This window comes from Halichoerus grypus, chromosome 15 (genome assembly GCF_964656455.1).
Source record: "Halichoerus grypus chromosome 15, mHalGry1.hap1.1, whole genome shotgun sequence".
Classification (NCBI taxonomy): Eukaryota; Metazoa; Chordata; class Mammalia; order Carnivora; family Phocidae; genus Halichoerus; species Halichoerus grypus.
In genome coordinates, this window is record NC_135726.1 from 32780807 (window position 1) to 32804595 (window position 23789).

The window sequence follows — 23789 nt, forward strand, 5'->3', positions numbered from 1 at the left end:
TGAGAGTGGTCTTATTTGCTTCACAAACAAGCTCTCACATTTCGGTGGTGGCTTAAGGGGCTTTGGGGAGGAGGACAATGTCTGCGGGATCAGGGAGAGGTCTGAGTCTCTGCTGTCTTCCTGCGAGTGGCTAATGGCTTTCTCTCAAGTGATTATAGATAGCGATCGGCTGTAGCACGGTGAAGAGAAAGATCCTGATGCTGGCTCTAGGCAGTCCTGTGATTGATTTGTGATGTCTGCTAGGGACCCAGAGATGGGGAAACTGTACTGATCCAGCACTTACTCGCTATTCAGGTTTTATCCTGATTCCTTTACATGTCCGTGAAGCCAACAAAGGCCTCTTTGTAGCCTTTACCCCCTTGCTCCTGATCGTGGGTATTATAAGGACCCCCACAAGTGACCCTTCTTCCCTGCCCTGTTCCCCTCCCTGATGGCCTGTTTGCACAGCTTCAAGACTCACAGGCCCATCTCTGTTCTCTCTTTCAGTTGAAGAGGGGGAGGCCTCGGACTTCTCGCTGGCCTGGGATTCCTCCGTGACTGCATCAGGTAAGTGCCCCGGGGCTGCTGGGGGAGCTGCTGGGGGTCCTGGGGGGTGGGCTCAGGAACTCAGGAAGCCACCCAGCTGGTTATGGAAATCATATTCTTCATGTCACATTCCTGTCTCCAGGCCAGACTACCCTGTGCAACACGATTTTTATATCAGTTCCATATGGTCAATAAAATCTATTACATACGGAGACTAATATGCCCTATTCTCCTGGGGGACCACGTTTCCTTCTTGTGGGCGCGTTCAGAGGGGCCATGATACCCCCACTACACAGGCTTTGAAGCTCCCTGCCATGGGCCTCACTGCACATTCATTCCAGTCTAATTGCATAAAACCCACTTTACTAGGATGTTTAAACTCCAATCGAAATCACAGTCCCCAGACTTCCCCTCCCAGAAGGGGATGCTCTGCACTCCCAGGCCAGCAACCCAAGCCCATGCCTCTAGGGGGAGGTAATAGGAGAAGTTCAGACTTGTGGGATGTGTGGCCCCCATCGGGTGATGCAGGCGACTTGGCAGTCAGGGGACTTGGGTTCTCGGCTCACTTCTGTCCTTGCGTAAGCTCCTCTGTGCCTCAGTTTCCCCGCTCTAAAAAGGAGTGAAGGGATAAAGTTTTTCTATCTGTAAAGTCTTGTAATTTGGAGCTGCCTGTGGAACTTGGGATTAGAACTGGCTTTGGGGTCCTTGGGAGCTCCTTAGTGGAGGGCATGACTCTCCTGTTTGCTCTGCATCCAGCCAGCACCTCTCTTGGCTCCCAGTCCGGCAGGTACAGCCTCTCCGGCCTCGTCCCTGTCCCAGGATCCTGACCAGCTGGTTCTGGATTCCTGGGGGAACTGGATCTCGGCTGATCTGGAGGAATCTTGGGCCTGAAGAGACTCTGAGGGAATCATTTAGTCCGACTTCCTTGTCTTCTAGCTGGGGAAACTGAGGCACAGAGGGAGCTTTGCTCTGGGTCAGTAGTTCCAGAAATGTGGTGTGAGGCATCAGGCATATGAACATTTAACGCTCGAATGGTTATACATTGGATTTGTGGTTTTATGGCTACTTGTGACTTACGATGATGCTGGAGTCATTTAAGTGAGAAAATTGCATTGACAATTTTAAGTAATGGTACACAATGCTTGGGTTCAACAAAAATCATGAAGATGGTTTGTAAATGACAGAAATTTGGGAAATGCTGGTATAGATTGCACAGAAGGGGAGTGGAGAGCTAGCATTGGAACCTGGGTTCCAGGACTCCTTGTCCAGTGCTCTTTCCAGCACGGTGGGGAGCTGCCTGGAGAGTCTGAAGGGTCCTGGTTGGGTCCTGGCTGACTCAGGTTTGGGCACTGTTGTATCTGCAGGTGCCTGGCCCTTGGTGACAGGGTCTCCCTCCATGGGAAGGGTGTCTGAAGCCAGAACGAGGCGGGTGGTGCTCACATTTTCAGAAGAGTCCAGGGTTAGGACAGACCTTGGGGTCCACACGGGGTAGGTTGGAGGAAAGGACTGCATAGCCCCTGTCCTGTCTCTTCCTGTACAGGGGATATGGACTCCCCGTGGTTGGTGGAAACACAGTGAGGTTATAAAGCTCCATGTCTCCTCCAGGGATCCTGACCCATATCGGGGTGCATGTGCTCAGGCTTCTGCCAACTCTGAAAAGGATCCCCACTGTGTTCCGAACCAGGAAAGCGCCCAGCGTGGTGTCCACGTAAGGTCCTGCCACCTTGCCGCTTTCCCAATGGTGCTGGAGGTAGTGAGGACAGACAGGAACAGCAGTGGGGTGCCAGGAGGGCAGTGGCGTCGGTCGTGGTGGATGGACAGCCCTGCGCAGGGGGCATCGGGGGCCCAGGCTGCATCCCTACGGCAGGGAACTCTCGGTCTGCGATGCCGAGGGGGCCGTGTGGGGGCCCTGCTGGTCTTGGGTTCTCTGCTGCCATCGTGGCATGGCCAGCCTCAGGGCCTCTCTGGGGCAGTTGGGCATCGCGGAGGTTGTGGGATTTGTCCGTTTCCAGCCAAGAGCTGAGCATGCCCCGTACACTGGTGCAGGAAGAGGTACATGACTCTTTGTGAGTCCCCTCCAGCCCTCAGGGACTCGCGGTGCCAGTCAGCTTTGGATCATCTGCTCAGAGATGGGGAAAGGGAGGGCAAAGCATCCTGGGCATTGGATAATCCGCAGCCAAGCAATGGATTGTTTTGTTTTCATTTGCCCATTTCTGGTGATTTTTTACAGTGTGTGCATGTGATAAATTTTCCTTCCCAATTTTGTTGGGCTTGGGCTATTAAGGTCAGCTTGGATTCCCTGAGCATGGGGCTTGTGAGATGGTGCAAATCCTGGGTGAGGGGACAAAGTCAGTCTGGGAGGCAGCCCTGGATGAGGGTGATGTCACATTTATTGAGCCTTGGCTTGGTCCATGTCAGATATGGAGCAAACGCTTGACCTGCGGTATCTCTCGGAGCCGTCATGACAGCCCTATGAGGTGGGTGCTGTTTCCAGCAGCAGCACCAGAGTTCCTCCATAGGCTGGTTTAGGGGCAGCCATCTGGTGGCGGACAGGGCCAGAGGCCTGGTTAAAGCTGCTTTAGTGTAACGCTTTTCATTAAGCTGAGAAAATGTCACTTGGCCGCATCAGAGAATGGGGGCAGGTGCCAAGGAAGATTATGGAGGGAGCAAAGCCTCCCCAAGCCGCCCTTGGCTCTGCTGCTGAGAATTGCCATCTTCATCTGGCGGACGGGGGAAGGAGGCTCAGAGCTGTAGAGTAGCAGACCCGCGGTCCCTGGCCAGCAAGCTGTGGAGAAGGAACTCGAACCCAAGTCCGCCTGCGGCCAGATCCTGTGGTTTCACCCCTGCACTGCATGGTGCCAGGGGTGGGCAGGGAGGCCGAACCTGACAGTGTGGCATCGTGGGGGCTTCGGGAGGGTCCCTGGAGGTACGGGCCATGAAGGGTCTTTGGCTCATCAGATCAAAGGAGTCCAGGGTGAGGTGAGCAGGGTGCGCTGAGAGCGTTTTACCAGGAGGAGCTGCGGGCCACGGGGCAGCTCCTTTCCTTGGGGGCCTAGTAGCCGGGCTGCAAGCTTTGCGCGGTGCCCTTCCCCCTCGCCCGCTTTGCCCTGCCTGTGGGAGCGTGATGGAGAACTCCAATAAAGCAGCAGAATGCCCTGTGTGCTCTCTGCTCACCTCTGGCCTCCTCCGGCCTCCCCTGCCAGGGGAGACCCTGTGGTCACCACCCCCAGGAACAACCTGGCCTGCTGTGTCTGTGCCCTCGCGTCAGGGCCCTGACAGTGATGGAGAGCCCGGCCCGGCCTGCCAGGGGGACTGGTTCAGGGCAGGGCTCCCCGGCGGGCCTGGGGCTTCATGGGAGGGGAGAGCGCCGGCCTCCGCCTGCCCCTCGGCCGGCGGATACTGGGCTCCTGAGAGCAGAGCCCCGGGGCCGAGCACTGTGCTCAGAGCCTAGGTGTGGGGTGCGTAGTAGGGGTGGGGTTTTAAATCATTCCCACGGGATCCTGATTTTTCTTACCCATGAGAGGGGGGTGAGGGGGACGATAGCTTATAAGGAGATAATGGAAGCATAATTCTGAACCTGTTGTGAGCCCACAGATGCCTTTGAGCATCCAGTGGGAACATTTTACATGTGATTTCAGGGGAGTTCGTGGGTTTGAATGGCCTCAGAGATGAGAAAGCCTTTTGTGAGAGCCCCATAGAGGTCCTCCCTGTCCCGAGGCTGGCCTGTGGCCCAGGTGAGGGGGCAGGCTGGGGAGGGTCTCCGGTGAAGTGTGACGCAGGCCCTGCTAGAGCACACACGGTGCCAGGGACCTGCGCCAAACTGCAGATCATCTGAGTTTTTATTTATTTATTTATCTATTTATTTATTTATTGAATTATTATTTTTTAAAAATTTATTTATTAGGGAGAGAGTGAGAGAGAGATCACGAGCAGGGGGGAAGGGTAGAGGGAGAAGCAGGCTCCCCACTGAGCCAGGGGTCCCCGATGCGGGACTTGATCCCAGAACTCTGCGATCATGACCTGAGCCGAAGGCAGATGCTTAAAGACTGAGCCACCCAGGTGCCCCCATCTGAGTTTTTATTTTTTATTTATTTATTTTTTAAAAAGATTTTATTTATTTATTTGACAGAGAGAGACACAGCCAGAGAGGGAACACAAGCAGGGGGAGTGGGAGAGGGAGAAGCAGGCTTCCCGCTGAGCAGGGAGCCCTACGCGGGGCTCGATCCCAGGACCCTGGGATCATGACCTGAGCTGAAGGCAGATGCTTAACGACTGAGCCACCCAGGCGCCCCCATGTGAGTTTTTAAAAGAGAGACAAGAAAGCTGGATTTTTGTGGGAAATCATCAGATTAAAAAAATGCAGCAACTCATATCACTTTAAGGTAGCTTTATTGAGATACAATTTACATATCATATAATGCATTCACTTAAAATGTACAATTCAGTGGATTTGAGTATATTCAGAGAGCTGTATCACCACCATTGTAGTCAACTGAGAACATTTTCATGACCTCAAAAAGAAGCTCTGTAGCCCGTAGGCATCACCTTCTATCTTTCCATCACTCCCAGCCCTTAAGCAACCACTCATCTATTTTCTCTATAGAATGGAATCATAGGATATGTAGTCTATATTGACCAGTTTCTTTCATGTAGCCTAATATATTTTTTTAAAGATTTATTTATTTGTTTTAGAGTGAGAGAGAGAGAGAGAGCGTGCGAGCGGAGGGAGAGGGAGAAAGAGGCAGAGAAGCAGACTCCCCACTGAGCAGGGAGCCTGATGCGGGGCTCGAGCCCAGGATCTGGAGATGATGACCTGAGCAGAAACCGAGAGTTGGACACCCAACCAGCTGAGCCACCCAGGCGCTCCTTGTGTAGCCTAATACTGTCAAGGTTTATCCAAATTGTAGCCTGTACCAGTCCTACATTCTTTGTTATGACTGAATAACGCTCTGTTTTATGGATAGACCACATTTTGTTTATCTGTTCTTCTGTTAATGGATGTTTGGGTTATTTTCCCCTTTGGGCAGTTGTGAATATGCTGCTGTGAATTTCCATGTGCCAGTTTTCAGCTTTAGGGGGCATACACTTAGGAGTGGAATTGCTGGGTCATGTCGTAACTCTCTGTGTAACTTTTTGAGGAACTGCCAAACTGTTGCCCAGAGCAGCTGCATCATTTCACGCGCCCACCAGTAATGTGTGGGAGTTCCAGTTTCTCCATATCCTCACCAACAGTTGTTATTTTCCCTTTAAAAAAAAAATTTTTTTTTTTTTTAAAGATTTTATTTATTTGACAGAGAGAGAGGCAGCGAGAGAGGGAACAGAGCAGGGGGAGTAGGAGAGGGAGAAGCAGGCTTCCTGCTGAGTGGGCAGCCTGATGTGGGGCTCGATCCCAGGACCCTGGGATCATGACCTGAGCCGAAGGCAGACGCTTAACGACTGAGCCACCCAGGCGCCCCTTCCCTTTTTAAAAATTTAAAAAAATTTTTTATTCCAGCCTTCCTAAATGTGAAGGGGTATCTCATTTTGGACAACTCATATTAAAAAAAAACAATCTGGGGCGCCTGAGTAGCTCAGTCTGTTAAGTGTCTGCCTTCAGCTCAGGTCATGATCCCAGGGTCCCGGGATCGAGCCCTGCATCGGGCTCCTTGCTCAGCGGAGAGTCTGCTTCTTCCTCTCCCTCTGCCTGCCGTTCCCCCTGCTTGTGCTCTCTCTCTCTCTGTCTGTGTCAAATAAATAAATAAAATCTTAAAAAAAAAAAAAAATTGTTGTTTGGGTCACAGAAAGGCCTTCTGCTAGCTGGTTTTGGCCTGGTCACCAGTTAGGAGGTTGCTAAGTGTGGCCCTCCCAGAGGGCCTCTCTGTCCCCCTGCCCTGCCCTCCCACCAACTTCCCCCCTCTCCTGGTCAGCCCAGCACAGTGAGGAGACCTGTCTTCCCTTCAACACTTCTTCTCTCTTCCTTCAAGCCCTTTAGAATGTGGTCTCCAAGTAGCAGGCACCAGGATGATCGTGAGCCCTACAATGTGGGTTTTCAGTGAACCAATCCAGCCAAACCGAGCTTTGCTTCCCTTGCTCTGATCACCAAGTTTGATGGGGGGTGTGGAGGGGACTCATCTTTGTATAACTTTCTGACCGCAGTGTCACTGGAACCTCTCCAGGCCGGCTTCAGGACAGGTTGGGCTGCCTTCCAACATGGCAGCTCTGGAGCGAGCTGGGGGGTGCAGTGGGAGGAGGGTCTGTGGGGTGGTCCGGAGACGGGAAACGGTTACTCTGTTGACATACACTCATTGTCAGTGCCCGGGCAGGTCAGCCAGGTGGTGACAGACACTCTAGGGATTGGAGAGAAACGCTCGATATAATTCGTTGTTTGCGATGGCCTGAGACCCTATTGGGGTGATCAGAGTTGTGGGCCTTCCTGCCACCTGACAGGTCTCATTGTCCTGGCTAGTGGAAACATCCATCTCATTTACAAACTACTTCTGGGGGCCAGCCCTCCTCCTTGGTTCATGTACAGAAACTGAGTCAAGGAGATGCTAGCGACTTGTTTTAAAATCACACAACCAGGAAGTAGCAGAGCCAGGATTTGAACCCGGGCAGCTCAGGCATGAACGTAGCACCAAAACTGTAACTGGCCGAGCTGCCTGTGAGGGTGTTGTCCAGACTCTTCACTGTAGAGGGAATCCAGAGCCTTGGGGAGGGACTCAGCTGTGTGCCCAGTCCCTCCTGGGTCAGGTGAAAGAGACTGACTCCTCCGCCCGGAAGGCGAGGAGGTGCATGTTTTGAAGGCCTTGTACACATTTTCCATCTCAGAGGCCAGGGAAACACTGCGGGCCAGGCTCTCGGTAGGGACTCCCACGCGCCTGTCCCCAGCCTGCCTCCCCACTGGGCCCCCTGCTCATGACTGTGCCTGGGTGTGGGGCGTGGCTGCAGTTTGCAGGGGAGGCTGGTAATTGGGCTGTGGGCTCTGGGACCCGCTCGGGGGTGAAATTAGAGTAGCATCTAGGTAGCTGGTATCCTGGGGGCCTCACAGAAAGGGGTGCTGGAAGCCTGTCCTTTTCCTTTCATTCTGGCGCTGGATAAGCAGTGGGCTAGGGAGAGTGGTCAGGGTCCCCACTCCTGACAAAGGTCGCAGCCTCCTTCCCACCCCTGCAGTCCTGCACCCCGAGGTTCTGACAGTGAAGTGGACGGAAATGTCTGGAAAACTGGGCCTTTCACGCAGGGTGTCGAGGCCCCTCCATGCAGCCCAGCCTGTACTTCTGAGCCTTCTCGGAGCTGTCTCCCCACCCCACTGGTGTTTTCCTAGAGTGCGTGTTTATTATTTCAACTACTTCATAGAAACTGCACCTACAGCCTTGCGCTTCTGCACTCCTGCCCTTTCTGTTTCTCTCGGCCCCGTTTCCAGCTCCGTCCCGTATCAACCAACTTACTTAGATGAAATCCACGGTGGAATCCGTTTAGCTCCCTCCCCCATGAGACCCGAGCTTCATGTAACCCCCGGAGCCCACACGTCCTTCTGTCCCAATCAGGGTCATTGGGTGGCTGGGTATTCGCTTTCCTAACTGCCCCTCCCCTGTTGGGCATTTGGACTACTTTTCATTTTTGGCTCTTAGAAATAGTACAATGACTAGGACCTTTGTGTAGTAGGTGCTCTTTTTTCTCCTTTGGAGTTTTTCTTGGGGGCTCCCAGCACCTTTTGACTTTCTCTTTCAATCTTCAAACCCAGGCTGCAGTAACTTGGACCCCCTCTTTCTCCCCACTCCTCGCCAGGGTCCCTCACTTGAATTCTTTCCTGAGTGACCCTCCATCCTGGGCTCCTTCTCGAGCATGTCCCGGGCCCTGTGGCCAGGATACCGCAGCCAGCGATGGACGGCCCAGGCTTCCTTTGGCTCCAGCTGTCCACCTCTTGAGCTTGAGCCCCCAACCCAATCATACTCTCAATGTGGGCCAGGGGACATTTTAAAGGAGCAGAAAAGGTCTAAATAGATGTATAATTTCCCAGCATTTTAAAGACTTATGAAATGCGTTTTTATGTGGGGCCAGCTGGGGAGTTTCTCATTAGCTCGGCCGGGGCGTCTGTGGGGAGTTGAGCTAAGTGGAACCAGGCAGGCTGGGCAGGAAGACGCGGTGGCCCTGAGCTCACCAGGGGAGGGTGGCAGGCATGCGCCGGCTGGTCTGTGCCTCGGACCCCCGGCCAGGCCAGCGGGCCTGCGCCTTTGTTAGGGCTGCCTCCCCCCCAGCCCAGGAGGCCTAGAAACCTTCAGGGGGTGACTGGAGCTGAGAGGTGGCCACTCTGTTACCATGGTGAGCAGTCCACGAGGTGTAGGACATCTGTGCCCTGCGTGCACGCGGAGGCACGTACTCGTGTTCTTGTGCGCACGCATGGGTGTGTGTGTGTGTGTGTGTGTGTGTGGGCCCAGGTGCTATAGCCCTGATTCAGACCCCTGGGGACCGCAGGGCCTTTGCATCCTTCTGTACTGCATCCTGGCCCCCCCTCCCCCCTGGGCTGGCTGGGACCCATTCTCTAGGGGGATGTGGCGTTTCCTGCCCACCTTTCCTCTGGCTCTGGACCAGCCAGGGACCGCTGCCGGGCTGCCCTCTGATCGCCTCCCCCGGGCCCTATCTGCCGTGAGCACGTGTGTGCGGAGCCCGTGCACGCGTCTGCGTGTGTGCTGGCGCCTGGGGTGTGCGTGAAGGAGCATGTGTGGGGTCTCTCTTCAGCCTCCTCGTCTCCCCCCCAAGCCTGGCCAGTGGTTTGGCTGGGGTGAAACCACGGAGTGGGGCTCGTCTTGCTGGTTTTCACCTCTGGTGTGGACTTGGGCTGTCTCCGAGGCAGGGACTCCGTGTCATTTGTGCGGTACTGGTGGCCTGGCCCGCAGCAGCTGCTCCGCCATCGTGCCCTTGCTCCCAGCCCCTTGGACTTGGGGCTGTCCACCTCAGCGAGCCCTGGGTCCCCTTCCCCTCTCCTGGTGTGCCGGGCCTTTCAGGGGGCAGTCATGAGGACTTTAATGAGGGAGGGGCTGGTTCTAGTTTCTCCAGGCTTGGGTGCTCCCTGAGGTCAGGGAGGAGTCTCTGGTGTCAGCCCTTCCCTAAGTCCTGAGGACCCCACTGCTGGGCGGTGGAAACCAGCGATTCTTTGGTGACTTGAAGCCTGGCTGTAAACCAGGACCACAGTCTGGTGTGTATATGGGTGTGAGCATGTAGGCGTGATGATGACATTGTTCCTCGTGACTTTGGGGACGTCTCCCTGTGTTGCCCAGGTGTGGTTAACGCCAACTCTGCTCACACTGGAATGTGTGTGCCAATCTGGTGATCTCGTTAAAATGTGAATTCTGACTCAGTAGGTCTGGGTGGGGCCTGAGATTCTGCATTTCTAACCAGCTCCAGGGTGGCCACTCCAAGTAGTGAAGACTTAAAGGGCTTGATGAGTTAAGCCCTCTTTCCTGCTCCCCTTGACTTTTGCTCTAGCTGAGCCCTCTGCCTATGGAGCTCAGCTAAATGACCCCTCCTCCAAGAAGCGTGCCATGATAGCCCCATCATAATTATTGCACCTTCCTTTGTTCCCTTTAGCCCTGGGGACAGCCGTGATCCTGGCCTTCACTGCTTTTCGCTTGCTTATGACCTTCCTTCTGTACGTGCCCAGTTCCCTTGCTGCTCTGTGTGCTCCTTCAGGCAGCGGCCATGTATGATTCTCTGGGCTCCCAGAACCTAGCCCTGGCTTGGTGACTTGGTTTGCAACCTCTGCCTCTTTGTCTGTATTTGCCCTTGGCAGTCCAGGGCCAGATACCTGTTCCCTTTAAGGGCCAGAATTGGGTTTGAGGTCCAGATACTTAGCCCCTCCATGAGGCCTTGAGTAAGTTGCGTAACTTCTCTGTGCTTCCATTTCCTCACCTAAAATGGGGAAAATTGTCTTCCTAGGCCACTGTGAGGATTATATGAGGGAATCCACATGGGTTAGCCTTAGCCTTCCAGGGTGGCACCTGGGGTGCTCTGTGCTTTTATTCTTGCTATTGAGGACACATTGATGGAAGCTTGGACTGGAGCTGAGCTCAGAGCTTGGATCTGTGGGGGTGGCAGAGGAAGCTCAGATGCCCCCAGCCCCCCTCCCTCAACGTCTTGACTGGCAATCTCTAGCCCTCACCACAGTGGGCAGCGTCCTCACTCATGCTGACCCTGGTTGGTGGGGCATTGCTCGTTTCCTAAGTGGAGATGGCTTTGGTGGGCTTGGGTACTGGTCAGGGGGTTGGTGGGCAGGCTCTGCTCTGAAAGGCAAATGCTGTGAGGATGTCATATGATCCAGCTCCTTCCCTGGGCAGGGCTGGACACACCAACTGTGCAGCCATGGGTCAGTGCCCAGTAGGAAATGGCCAAGGTCAGCTCAGTCATGCTGCCTGGCTGCTCCTGGCTTCCTGGGCGGGCACTCTGCAGGGCCCAGCTCCTGGGTCAGGGGTGGCCAGCGCCGTGTCAGCCCGTGTCCCGCTGTAGGCTGCGGGTGGCCCACGGGGGTTAGGCTGCTGTCCTCTCAGCTGACATTCTCCTAAAATCCTTGAGTGTGCAGGCAGGTGTGGGTACGTGTGTGTGCATGTGCGTGCACGCACGTACACACACACACACACACACACACACACACACACACACCAGTCCATGTGTATGTTAGTCTGAACCTGGCTAACTGATGCCTGTCTGGTTCGAAAAACCATTATTTTGCCCACACGGATACTTCTTTTCCCCTTCGTTGTGGTCGATTGCTTTAACTGATGGCTGCTGGCCATACTTGGTGGTAGTTAGTACATTAGACTGACACTGAATCTAGTAAAGAGGACACTTTTTTGCTTCTGCTTTTCTACTTCTTACGGCTAAATACTTTGCAAACCCCATGAGCTTGGGGAGGCAGGAGTAGTGCCTGTTTTGCTCACTGCTGGGTCTTCAGCCACTAGCTCTGGCTGCCAGCAACCGTAGTAACAGTAACGATAAAAATAATAACCATCCAGTTGTTTCAGTCGGTGGTGCCAGGCGCGAGGCTGGGCTGCAGCACACGTGATCTCATTTAACCCTCCTCGGAAGTGCTACCATTTCTGTCTCACGGAGGAGCGGCTGGGGCTCAGAGGGGTTGAGAGCCTGGGGCGGGCTTTCGGAGCTCGTGGGGCCAGGGCAGGGGTTGGAGCCTGGGTCGGTTTCATCCGAGTCCAGGGCCCCCTTCTGTCGTTGCTACCTCGGTGACCGGGACTCAGTGGAGATGTGCTGTGTGCTTGTGGGGACGCACGAGAGGATGTGCCGAGAGCCCCGATGAGCTCACGATAGTGACATACCCCTGGAGGGGTGTGCCAGGGCCGGTGTGGGAACGAGTGACCGCGGGCGGCCACAAGCCCGAGAGTGCTCTTTAACGGCGGTGTGGTGACTCACCAACCCTGTGGGTGCAGGTGGCGCGCACACGCACGGTCACTTGCTCACAGACATACGCACATGTGCACACACCTTCACACGCACACCTGTGCCCGCAACACACATGTACAGACACACACATTCACACATGGCCCTCCTCCACCCCCCCAGGGCACACATTCATATATGTAGCCTCCACACGTCACGTGCGCCCCACCACACACACACGTGCTCACAAAGTATGCACGCACATGCGTGTACGAGCGCAGGACCTGGTGCTCACATGTACGCCGCGTACACATGCACACGCTTAAAACATGTGCAGAGAGACATGCACACACGCGCAACACGCCCCTAGGCTTGCAAATGAGCGGAACAGTCCTGCTTCTGGGCTGTGTCTCCTCAAGGACGGCGACCGTGCGCGGCCGTTCCAGATGCCCAGGTCGTCTTTGTGCTCTCTGTTTCCTTTCTTTTCTTTGGTTTCTTTGTTGTGCCCTCGGTGCCTTAGACTTACTTTCCGTCCAAAGATTCAGACCCCTGCTGTTGGGCCTGGTGCCGGGCTGACCCGCGTGCAGACACGGACCCCAGAGCCCATCTGTCTGTCCGCCTGCCTGGCCTGCTCTGGCCCACACGCGCCCCCCCAGCCCCAACTTGGACATGACTTCATTTCCACCCTGCACCTGCCACTTTAAGATCCAGGGGCCTGGTGGGCCCGTCCCCAGGGTCCGGCTGAGGGAGGCTGGACAGCTGCGGGTTGGGGGGAAGCTTTGTTAGCTCCCAGGGGCCTCCTGGAGCCCAGGCAATGCTGGGGAAACCGAAACAAAGAGCGACAATGGCCTCCTTCCCTCCCTGGGCGGCCTCGGAGCAGGGCCTGCATGGGCGGCCTCTGGGGGCCCCTGTTATTTCCTGTGCTGGCTGCGGGGCTCCTCGCCAGCCACAAATGGGCAGGAAGCGGGGCAGGGCATCTCCTCCCCACCCGCTGGGCTGGCCCTCATAGGCCAGAGTAGCCGCCTCTGTGAACAGGGGCCCGGCACGGCGTGCCTGCTCCACTGTCTGCTGTTGTAGGCCTGAGTGGCCGGGCCTGCCCTGCTCAGGTCTGCCCGGGGCCTCCCGGGAGGGGAAACCCGACCCCCGGCTCTGCTGACCTCTCCCTGCTGCAGACCCCACATGCTCCCACCATCTGCGCTGGAAGCCGACTTTCTGCCACCGCTAGAACCGAGGACCAGGCCGGGCGGGGAGCTTCGTATTGGTTGTTAATGAATTCATCTGGGATTGTGCTAGAAGTAAGCTTAGATTTAGTACCGTGGTTAGGGGTATGTTTAAGCCTAAGGTTAGGGTTAGGGTTATGTTTAAGGCTAAGGTCAGGGTTAGCTTGGCCAAGCCCTAAAGACTAAAGCAAACCAGGAGTCAGAGCACAGATTTTGAAGCAAACGGACCTTTGTCTCAGTGCTGGGTCCCGCACCCGTTTGTTCAGCACCTAACAGCAAGGGTCTGTTTGGGCCAGGCTTGGCCCCAAGGATGCAGTGGTGTCCGCTCTGCAGGACTCACATTCTAGAGGGAGGACACAGAGCAGGACTCTTCACTTCTTAGCTGTGAGGATGCACTTGCCTAAGTTATTCACCTTCTCAGGGCTCAGTCTCCTGATCTGTAAAGCGGGGATACCAAAGCCCTAGCATGTGGCACCCTTGCCGGGATGAAGGAGAACGTAGATGTCACGTGCTCAGCGTGGTGCCCACATACGGCAGCACTCACAAGTACCAGCTCTCGGTGTTATTAATGAAACGAGATGATGTGGCCGTACATCACTGGGCAGCTAAAATAATAGATGAAAGAACTAATTATGTCCGAAGCCCAAGGTAATGGTCACCATGCAGGTGAGCTTCCCGGCAGCTCAGGCCAAACGAGAAATCGGATGAAGGGCAGTTGGCCGCCTCTTCCTGATTTATGCACTGGGGACGGACAGATGTTTTTCCCTGGCACTAAATGCTGAGGAATTTACTGTGCAGAGCCTCATTAATCATTGAACAAACAACAGCCACTGTCTCAGTAACAATTTGGCACACAATACAGAAACAACTTTCCTAGAGTTCTTTCTTAAATTGACCTCGGAAGAATGCTCAGGGCCTAAGCGCACACCGCAGCCCCGAACTTCCATGCAGTGCAGCCTGGAGGGGGCTGGGCAAAGGCAGGCTGCGTCCTGCGGCAGATGCTCAGGTTACTTCCCTCAGTGCCTGGTTCAGTGCAATTGAGCAGGGTTCTTCAGTGCAGGACCTTGAAGAGCCCTTGACATGCCCATGGTTGCTGGGAGTCTTCGGGAGGGCTCCTCAAACTCTTGACTTCAGAAACTAGCCCCTACCTGTTTCTGAGGACCACCTATCCCCAGCTCATGAAGTCGTCTTTTTTTTTTTAAAGATGTATTTATTTTATTTGAGAGAGAGAGAGAGTGAGCGCACGTGCGTGGGAGGGGCAGAGGGAGAGAATCCCAAGCAAACGTCCCCCCTGAGGATGGAGCCCGACACGGGGCTTCATCTCGTGAGACCCCGAGACCATGACCTGAGCCGGAACCACGAGTCAGATGCTCAACCGACAGCCAGCCGGGCGTCCTGCTCATGAAGTCTTGGGACACAGTTTGGGAAGCTCTGTTTGCATCCTTATGTTTTGAGCTCAACAGCTCGGGAGACGCGTCACCCACCGTGGCCCCTCTGCCCAGATTGTACTCTGGCCATGGTTTGTGGACTTGCTCCTGGGAGTTCCACCCAGCAAGCCCTATCCTTTGTTCCCTTTTTATAGGATTTTGTATTTACTCATCTGAGTAGAATCTGGCCTCTGGGTGGGGGGGGGCGGGAGGCACAGTCAGGAAAAATGAGGCTCAGAGGTGTTAGGAGAACTCGGGGCTAGGGCTCATTCGGGGTCTCTATAGACCCATGTCTAAATGTATATGTGCATACCCAGACTCACTCACACGTACCCGCTCTCTGTATGTATGAACACTGTTCTGGGTCTGAGCTCTGAAGTCCAGCTGGAGCCCCCTTCCTGGCCCTTCCCCCTCCGGCTGGCAGGACTGTGGGCTTGGCCCCAGGAAGGCCCGCCAGTGGCCACTTGTCCTTGTGTCTGGCAGGCACCCCATGGAGTTTCCATGGTGAGCTCTCCTTTGGGGGCCCCTGGGTGGGACTTTCCATCTGGGTGGAAACCTGACCCGCAGGCCCCGAGAAGGAGGAAATGCCTTCCCCAAGTGTGGAGAAAGAAAGAGACGGCCAGCCTGGGATTCCAGCCAGAGCCCCTGACTCTTGCAAAGCTACGGAGCCTGGGGACCCCAAGGGGCCTGGAGCGGGGCTGCCGAGGACCCACCCCTTAGGGAAGGGTCGTTTTTGGTGGCTGGCTGCCACGTGTCTCAGTGGCTCTGGCCTGGAGTTTGTGTGAGCTCTCCTCCAGAGACCGGTGCCTGGCTAGGACTTGAATCTGGCTCTCCCTGTCCCCAAGGCCTGTGTGCTGCTCCCTGTGTCCGCTCACCTCCCTCCAGCGGGCATTTCCACAGGCATTCTCTCTCTGAACGGCTGAAGTAGCACTTGGACCACAGGTAGTGTTCTCAGGCCTGTTTCCCATATGCAGACATCGCGCCTCAGAGAGGCTGGGAGACTCGCCCAGTGTCACACAGCGAGTCCGCAGCACAGCGCGCCTAATCCCACCTCCCTACCTTGTTGACAGCGTCTGTGCAGACTTATAGGTCATTACTAGTTCATTTAACTTCGCCCAGTTAAGATGCACATTTGCCCAAATAAAGGAGGCGATAACAATTTGAAGAGAGTTGGCAGTTCCAGCCGCGGGGGCTGCCTGAGTGAGCCTGAGAGTGAGGTGGCCGAGACTCTGCCGCTCCCCCAGGTGTCGCGGGGGTGTGTGGCCCCTCAGTTGGCTGCGACTCTGGGGTTCTAAGATGTGTGTCTCCCTCCCTCACGCCTGACGTAGGAGCCAAGCACCTCACGGCCGTTATCCTCACGTGTGTATCCCAAGCCGTGGCCGCTGAATCTCAGGGCAGGGGGCATTTTTGCCTCGTGGGCTGACTTTAGAACCTGCCATGCACCCCCCCACCCCCACACCGGGACCCCACAGCCAGGGAAGGGCTGTGTCTGACGCCTAGGTTCGTGAAGGGTGGTGTGTGGGTCCATATGCAAGGGCAGGGGCGCAGGGGTGTGTGGTGGGTGCTGAATGGTCCCCATCATGGGTGTTCTCCTTGGGGCTCCCCCTGGCATGACACCAGCCCCAGATCCTGGGGCAGACCCACTGGGGGATGCCTGTTCTGGCTGAGGCAGAGGGTCCCTAAAAGGAGCCTGATCTGGTGTTGGAGACATGGGCCCACCTGCTCCTCCCCACCCAGCCCCATGGCTCCTCTGGCAGCACCCCTCCATCCCCAGCCGGGGGGTGTGGGAGCAGAGTGCCTTGACCTAGTGCTGCTGGGGGGACGGGCCCTCGACTTCAGGCTTTGCAGCACAATGGCCTTCAGGGCTCAGTCAAGGTCTGGGCCGGTAGCTGGCGCAGCGGGCAACGAGCGAGCCTAGAGAGTGGTGACAGCAGGAGCACTAGACGGGGAGTCCAGAGCCCCACGCCCTGGGCCCAGCTCTGAGGCTGGCCAGGCTTGGGGGCTACCAGCAGCCTTGGGCGGTCATGGTGCCCTGAGGCAGGGGCTTCCCCGTGGAGGTTCTCACCGGTACATGTAGCTCAAGCGTTGGTGCGTGGGTGGGGGGACGCCCCAAGTCCCGAAGTGGCCTCTTGCAGGAGTTTTGTCCTGTGCTCTCTGCCCTCATTCTAGCCCATGCGTCCACTTGGGCTGTGTCCCCCTCCTGCAATGCCCCCACCCCGCGCCAGAGTCCTTCTGGGCCCAGCCCCATCCTTGCTCTCCATGCAGCCTTTGCCTATGTGCCTCCCGGTTCCACGAACCCCCCATCCTGTCCTTCGGAGTCTGTGAAGGACCAAGGGCCGGCCTGTCCCTGTTCCTTAACTGTTCATAGGCTCCACCTCCCTTGCCGCTGGGGACGGCTTTTTCTCCCTCCCTCCCCTCCCTAGTAATCCAGCCCGGGGCTCCAGCTCTGCTTTATTCACTGACGGCCAGTTTCGCAGAGTGGTCAGCCCCCGGAAGTTCTAGTGAACGTCTAACCACCTTCTCAGTTGCTGCTGGATGAGCATCCCTTGACAGCCAGTGATGGCTGGGACCTGTGTCACCACCGGCCGGATCCCGACAGCTTGCATTCGTTCAGTCACACGTGTGACTGAGCACCTACTAAGTGCTGGGCACGGTCCTGGGTGGTGAACAGGGCCAACAGAGTCCCTGATGTGCTCGGTGCTGGCGTTCTAGTGCGGGGCATGATGCCAGCAAAGTCTGAACAAATACAGAATGTGTTTCTCTGGGACATGACCAGCAGGGCGGTCAGTTAGTGATGGGGGGTGGGAGGAGGGGGCATCTGGAGGGTGGTCAGAGAGGCCTCTGTGTCTAGGAGGGGCATTTGAGCAAGAGAGGGTATAAGCCATGCAGAGGGGTAGGAGCAGCATTCCAGATGTTCCCCGCATGGAGATGAGCTGGGCCTGTGGAAGGACAGAAGGAATGTCCCTGTGGCTGGAGTAGAGTGAGCCAGGGAAAGAGGGGCAAGAGGTGAGGTCAGGGAGGTGGGGAGAAGAAGGTGAGGCCAGGGAGGTGGGGAGAAGGTGGGGGGGGAGGAGGTGAGGTCAGGAGAGTGGAGGGATGGTGGGGGGGAAGAAGTGAGGTCAGGGGAATGGGGGAAGGTGGGGGCAGGAGGTGAGGCCAGGGAGGTGGGGAAGGGGAGGGGAGGTCAGCGTGGAGTGGGAGGGAGGCAGGCAGGCCTTGAGTCTTGGTGGACACTGGATTTTACTCTGAGCTGATGGGAGGCTGGGGGCAGAAGGGAGAAGGGACCTCTTTAGCTGTGTGTGGGCAAGAGGGAAGGGGACTGAAGGCCCCGCCCAGGTGGGAGGTGACGGGGGCTGAGACCCAGGCCAGGAGGTGAGAAGACATCAGATTAGGAATTTCTTTTGGAGGTAGGTCCCCCAGGATGTGTCGCTGGTTGGATGTCGGGGTGAGGAAGGGAGAGGACGGAAGCAAGGTGACTCCAAGGCTCCAGGGCGGCTGGGTGGCTGGAGGTGAGCAGCTGGGCGGCCGAGTGTCCTGGGAGGAGCCGCTCTGATATGATGGTGGGGGTGGTGCTCAAGAGCTTGGTTTCGGCCGCAAGTTGGGGGTGCCTCTCGGGGGTCGAGTGGGAATGTATGGTCTGGTGCTAGGGGAGGAGGGGCCTGGGGCCATATTTGGGTCTCGAGTGTGTCGCTGGCCCTTATAGCTGGGAGGGAGCTCAGACAGAATAGAGGCGAGGTCTTTGTCCAGAGAGGCGTCAGCACTGAAGGCAAAGACGGGATCCCCAAAACCGAATGAAGAAAGTTCCTTCCAGGAAGGAGGGAGCCGCCGGGCAGGTCCGGAGCTTTCCAAAGTGGGGCCCTCTGACCTTGGTGGGACCAGCTCTTTGTGTAGATGTGGTCAGGTTGCTCGAGATTCGTGCAAATGGGAAGGAAGACCAGCCTGGCGACCCTCTCGCTTGGCGGGAGCCAGATCTGCGAGAACAGCCTTTGCTAGAAACCATTCTGGGCCAAGAAGAGATGGGGTTCAGGGGTTAATGAAATGAACTCTCGTCTGCAGACTGGCCCATCCGGGGGCGTCTGCGCCAGGCCCCCCTCCCCGGCTCCCGCTCGGGACCGGCCCCGCGGCCGGGCCAGGGGTGGCGTCTGGGCGCAGCAGACCGTCCGCGGCGGAGTCCAGCTGTGAGCGAGCCCTCAGAGCTGAAATTGCCAGCCTCGCGCAGCCCGGAGCCAGCCCGCGGAAGTGGGCCAGCCGCACCTCCGCACAGGATTAGAGGGATGTGTAATGGATTAAAGATCAAAAATGTTAATTAAGAAATGGTCTTTTCTAATAAGATGCCTTCAAGGGCACAGGCCTGCAAAGGAGGGGATTTCTCATTTTGGCAACACGGTTTCTGTTGTAATGAAATTGGTTCACAGACAGTGGGGAGGACCCGACGTAAGTCTCGGTTTAAAGACATCTCCATCCAAATTAATTAGCAATGAAAAACGGAGGGCAGCGCGTCAGACTGGCAGGCAGGCAGGCAGCGTGCGGTGGCCTGGCAGAAAGGCTGAATGGGCTTCAGAGAGTTCCATCTGTGTCCTGGTGCCCGCTGGAATGTTGCATCTGAGGGGACCTTCCTGGGGGGCCTAGTGGGGCGACTATCTCCGGATGAGGCCCGGTTCCCGGGGAACTTGCTGTGTGACTTTTGATTGTTCATGCGCCTCTCTGGTCATTCCTCAGATCGTTTCGTATCCGTCGTGGATGATAGCAAAACCTCTCCCATCTCCTCACTGATCTGTTTGGGTCACATGGATTCTTAGATATGATTTGAAAACTCAAAACTGTCCGTGTGAATTGATATTATTGCTAAGGGATGGCTTGGTGTACCTGATTCAGCTTCGGCCCACCCTGAATCCTGGTTTCCAGCCTGTGAAATCCCCCAGGTTGTTTGAATGTCTTGGAAGGACACAACAGTCTGACGGTTAAGAATTGGGCTCGAGAGTCTGCCGGGTCCTACAGTGAACCCCAGCTCTGCCTTGTGCCTGGGACCTGAGCTTAGTTACTTGACTTCCCTAAGCCTTGGTTTTCCCTTCTGTAAAATGGAGCCAGTGGTCCCTGGCTCCTAGCATGGCTGTGAAGTGAGGGGATAACACCGTAATGAGCCTGGGCTCGGAGGGGGTGGGCTTAGTATGCCGTGCTGGGGGCTATTGCCTGTATTGCTAAGAAGGAATCTGTGTGTCGGTTCCAGATGCGTCCTTGATGGGAGGCTGGCAGCCTCCCCGTGAATCAGGCTCAGACCTGCAGCGTTTTGAGTTTTTTGGGCTCTCCTGGGGGCAAAACCTCCTTTTAAAGAAGCCAAAGGAAGGGGAGTCATTCAGAGCCTGGGTCTTGCTCTGAAGGTCCTGAGACTTGAGAAAAGCGTGGATGCCCATGTCCAAAGGAGGGTGTCTCACTCTCTCCACGTCAGGTCTTGCTGTGTCTGATGGAAGCTGGCCTCAAGTCTTGCTTTCTGTGGCCGGGATGTGGGGAGCAAGCAAGAGAGAAGACAGGAGCCTCGGACTGTCCTTTTTCTCTCTGGTTGCAGATTCTACGCTCTTCTGCGTCTTGCTCCCTCTTTGGACTTACCATGGCTGCAAACCTCACTTTTTAAAAAAAATCTGAGGGGCGCCTGGGTGGCTCAGTCGGTTAAGCATCCAACTCTTGATTTTGGCTCAAGTCATGATCTTAGGGTCGTGAGATCAAGTCCCGAGTCGGGCTCTAAGCTGGGCAGAGCCTGCTTAAGATTCTCTCTCTCCCTCTCCCTCTGCCCCTCCCACCCCATCTCTCCCTCTCTTAAAAAAAAAAAAGTCTGAAACCATTCTCATTTAACAGTATTTGCCCTGAATTGCATTTTTGTCTTATATTAATACCATGACTTCTGTTTTGCTTTTCCTCACATCCGCCTGCTATACCCTTTCTCGGCATTTGACGTGTTTTCCCATTAAAACTTGAAAAAAATTGTGGTCAAGTACATCTAATATAAAATTTACAATCACCCATTTTCAGGTGTACAGTTCAGTGGCGCTAAGCCCATGCACACTGTTGTGCAACCAACACCACAACCCGTCTCCAGAACTCTCTTCGTTTCCCTCAACTAAAACTCTGTCCCCACTGAATAGCAACTCCCCATTTCCCTGTCCCCCAGCCCCTGACAGCCTCCATCCTATTTGGTCTCTAAATCTGACTACTCTAGATATCTCACAGGTGGAATCATACGGGATCAGTCCCGTTGTGACTGGCTCATGTCACTCAGCCTCACGTCCTCGAGGTTCATCCGTGGTGAGGCAGGTTTCAGGACCTCCTTCCTTTTGAAGGCTGAATGATATTCCCTTGTATGGACTGACCACATTTTGTTCTCCCCTCACCCGATGATGGACGCCTGGGTTGCTTGATGTTCTGAGGACCCTCCCTGCTGTTTCCCACAGTGGCTGAGCCATTTTACAACCCTTCATGTCGAGCTTTGTCTGCCGGAGGAATGAGAAGGAACCTGGAGAGTGTGGTCTTGTCCTGCCTCGACTTGGATGAAGGGCCCCCGTGGCCAGAGGTCGAGGCTTGTCGGGTGTGTCTTCTAGGTTCTCTGGAGCTGGGCCTGGGCCAGGGTGTGGTGAGGCTCTGGGTCTTGCTCTGAAGGTCCCCTCGGGTTCCTTCCCAAAATTCCCCTCAGTTTCCTTCCTGCCACAGTTCGGCCCTGGGACTGGGGGACCCATAGACGCAGCCCCTTCCCTGCCTCCCTTCAGCCCCTTGAGCTGGAGTAGCAGAGGCTCTTAGAGGAGGAGAGGGAGCTCTGTGCTCAGTGACATTTGGTTGCCAACCACGGGAATAGGAATGCTTTACACCTCACACCAGCAACCACACAAATGGTGGAATAGAACTACGGGATGAGCGGGTCCTGTGATCTAATATCTGAGTTTAGTCAGTGACACCGATGGGGAAGAAAGGATTGGATTGGACCCGACCTTTACGAAAGCAAAAATTAAAAGAAAAGTACAAACACAGCAATGAAGACGAGCTGCCTGCTGCCACACCCAAAGATGGACTGGATCTCCCAGGCCTCAGGTTGAGTGAGAGAAGTCAGGCAGAAGAGGACAGATGGAGCGTGTCTGTGTATGTGACGCTCGGAGTTGTGCAAAGCCACGTCTGGGGGTAGATGTTGGGCAGTGACTGCCCTTGGAGGGCATGGCTGAGGGGGCACATGGGGCCTGCGGGTGCTGGGAACGTCTTCTGGAAAAATCGCCACCCACTTCCATTAAGATCTGAGTCCTTTAAGTGGGCGCCTGGCTGCGTCGGTCAATAGAACATGAGACTCTTGATCTCGGGGTTGTGAGTTCAAGCCCCACGTTGGGTGTAGAGATTACTTAAAAGGGACATGAAAAGAAGCACAGGAAGCAAAGCTTGAATTTCAGAGGTGTGGGGGTTGTGGGTCTGTACTGAGCTCCTTTCCTCCGAAATTATTAGAGGAACATAGTCCAGGGCCAGTCTTGGGCTTGGCCCTGCCAGCATTCCAGACTGAGGCGGAAGATAAGAAACAGAGGTCAGTACTCCAGTTCCTGAGCGGGGAGGAGGAACCCCAAGTGCCATTTTGATGTTCTGAGTGACAGTGGGGTGGGGAGGGGGCTGTGAGCCCCTCACTCTTCCACACATGGAAAGGCCGCCTTATGTCCCTCTTTTCTATGCCTTCCCGGCCTGGTGTCGGGTGAATTGGTTGACCCCTGTGAGCCTCTGTCCTTTGGTCTGGGTGCAGGGACACCTCACAGAGTGGTTGGGAAGTGTGCACAAGTAACGTGTCCCAGGTCACACTGTATGTGGGAGGCACTTTCTCAGGGGGTGTGTGTGTGTGTGTGTGTGTGTGTCTGGTGCAAACACACGCACGCTGGAAGGGAGGTGGTGGTAACGGCACAACTTGGGGAATTTTGGGAGATGACTCCTGGCGGAAGCGGCAGATACAGCCGATGGTTTGGGGAGAAGTCGGTGGGGTTGGGGAGATCCCGAGGGCCTCCCGGAAGGTGCTTGTCCTGCCTCCCAGTGGAGGGACTTTCTGGCTTTTCCTTCACAATTCAGCTCCATGTCCTTTCTTCCGAGAAGCCCTTCCTGATTCCCCCTCATGGTGCTTACATCACCCCCTGTGCATTTTCCACCTTCGCCTTCATCCCGTGGTCTGGTTTGTGCTTCTTCTTGCTAGATGAGGAAGTCCTTGCTGGGAAGACCATGTCTTGGTCATTTTTGTGTCCCCTATGCCCAGCATAGTTGGATTTCTTTCACTGATTTATTTTATAAAAATATATCAATGGTCTCCTGTGTGCTAGCCCTGCCTTAGGCACCACTAGTTCCGTGGTAAGTAGGGCACGTGCGGCTCCTGATCCCCGGAGAATAGTCTGGAAAGGACAGCTCTTGTGGAAGGCTCATTCATTCATTCATTCATTCAGCAACCTGAGGCACTGGGGTTGTAGTGCAAGCAAGTCGGATGTGATCTGGGCCCTAATAGAGCTTACAGCCCAGTAGGGGAGTCCATGACCAGAAATCTCTCTCTCTCTTTTTAATATTTGACTAGAGACTTTATTTAAATAAATTTTTTTAAAGATTTTATTTATTTATTTATTTATTTATTTATTTATTTATTTATTAAAGATTTTATTTATTTATTTGAGAGAGAGAGACACAGCGAGAGAGGGAACACAAGCAGGGGGAGTGGGAGAGGGAGAAGCAGGCTTCCCGCCGAGCAGGGAGCCCGATGCGGGGCTCGATCCCAGGACCCTGGGATCATGACCTGAGCCGAAGGCAGACGCTTAACGACTGAGCCACCCAGGCGCCCCTAAAGATTTTATTTATTGACCAGAGAGAGAGAGAGCACAAGTAGGGGGAGAGGGAGAGGGAGAAGCAGGCTTCCCGCGGAGCAGGGAGCCTGATGCGGGGCTCGATCCCAGGACCTTGGGACCATGCCCTGAGCTGAAGGCAGCCACTTAACGACTGAGCCGCCCAGGCGTCCCCAGAAATCTCTCTGTATAGGCTCAGCACAGTGAAAGAGAACAGGGCTAAGGGGCGAACTGTTTTATTGTAAAATGTAAAACCGATACAGATGCCCCACGAACAAATTTCGGACTGAGGGAATTCTTCTAAGTTGGGTCCGGATATGGAACTTTGCCAGCCACCCCAGAGGCCCCATCTGGGCACAGCCCCCTTCCTCCTTCCAGAAGTAACCACTCGCCTGACTTCTATGGTAATCACTTCTTTGCATTTC

At 55.3% G+C, this 23789-nt stretch overlaps 1 protein-coding gene across 3 annotated transcripts in view; it reads left to right on the forward strand.

The window, feature by feature from the left end:
* ZNF423 (zinc finger protein 423) overlaps positions 1-23789 on the forward strand; it is a 324559-nt gene that overhangs the window by 60732 nt on the left and 240038 nt on the right. For all 3 annotated transcript variants that reach the window (XM_036106326.2, XM_036106327.2, XM_036106329.2), the window contains exon 2: positions 487-546. In XM_036106326.2, the coding sequence (XP_035962219.1) occupies positions 487-546 (60 nt within the window). The remainder of the gene's footprint in view (positions 1-486; positions 547-23789) is intronic.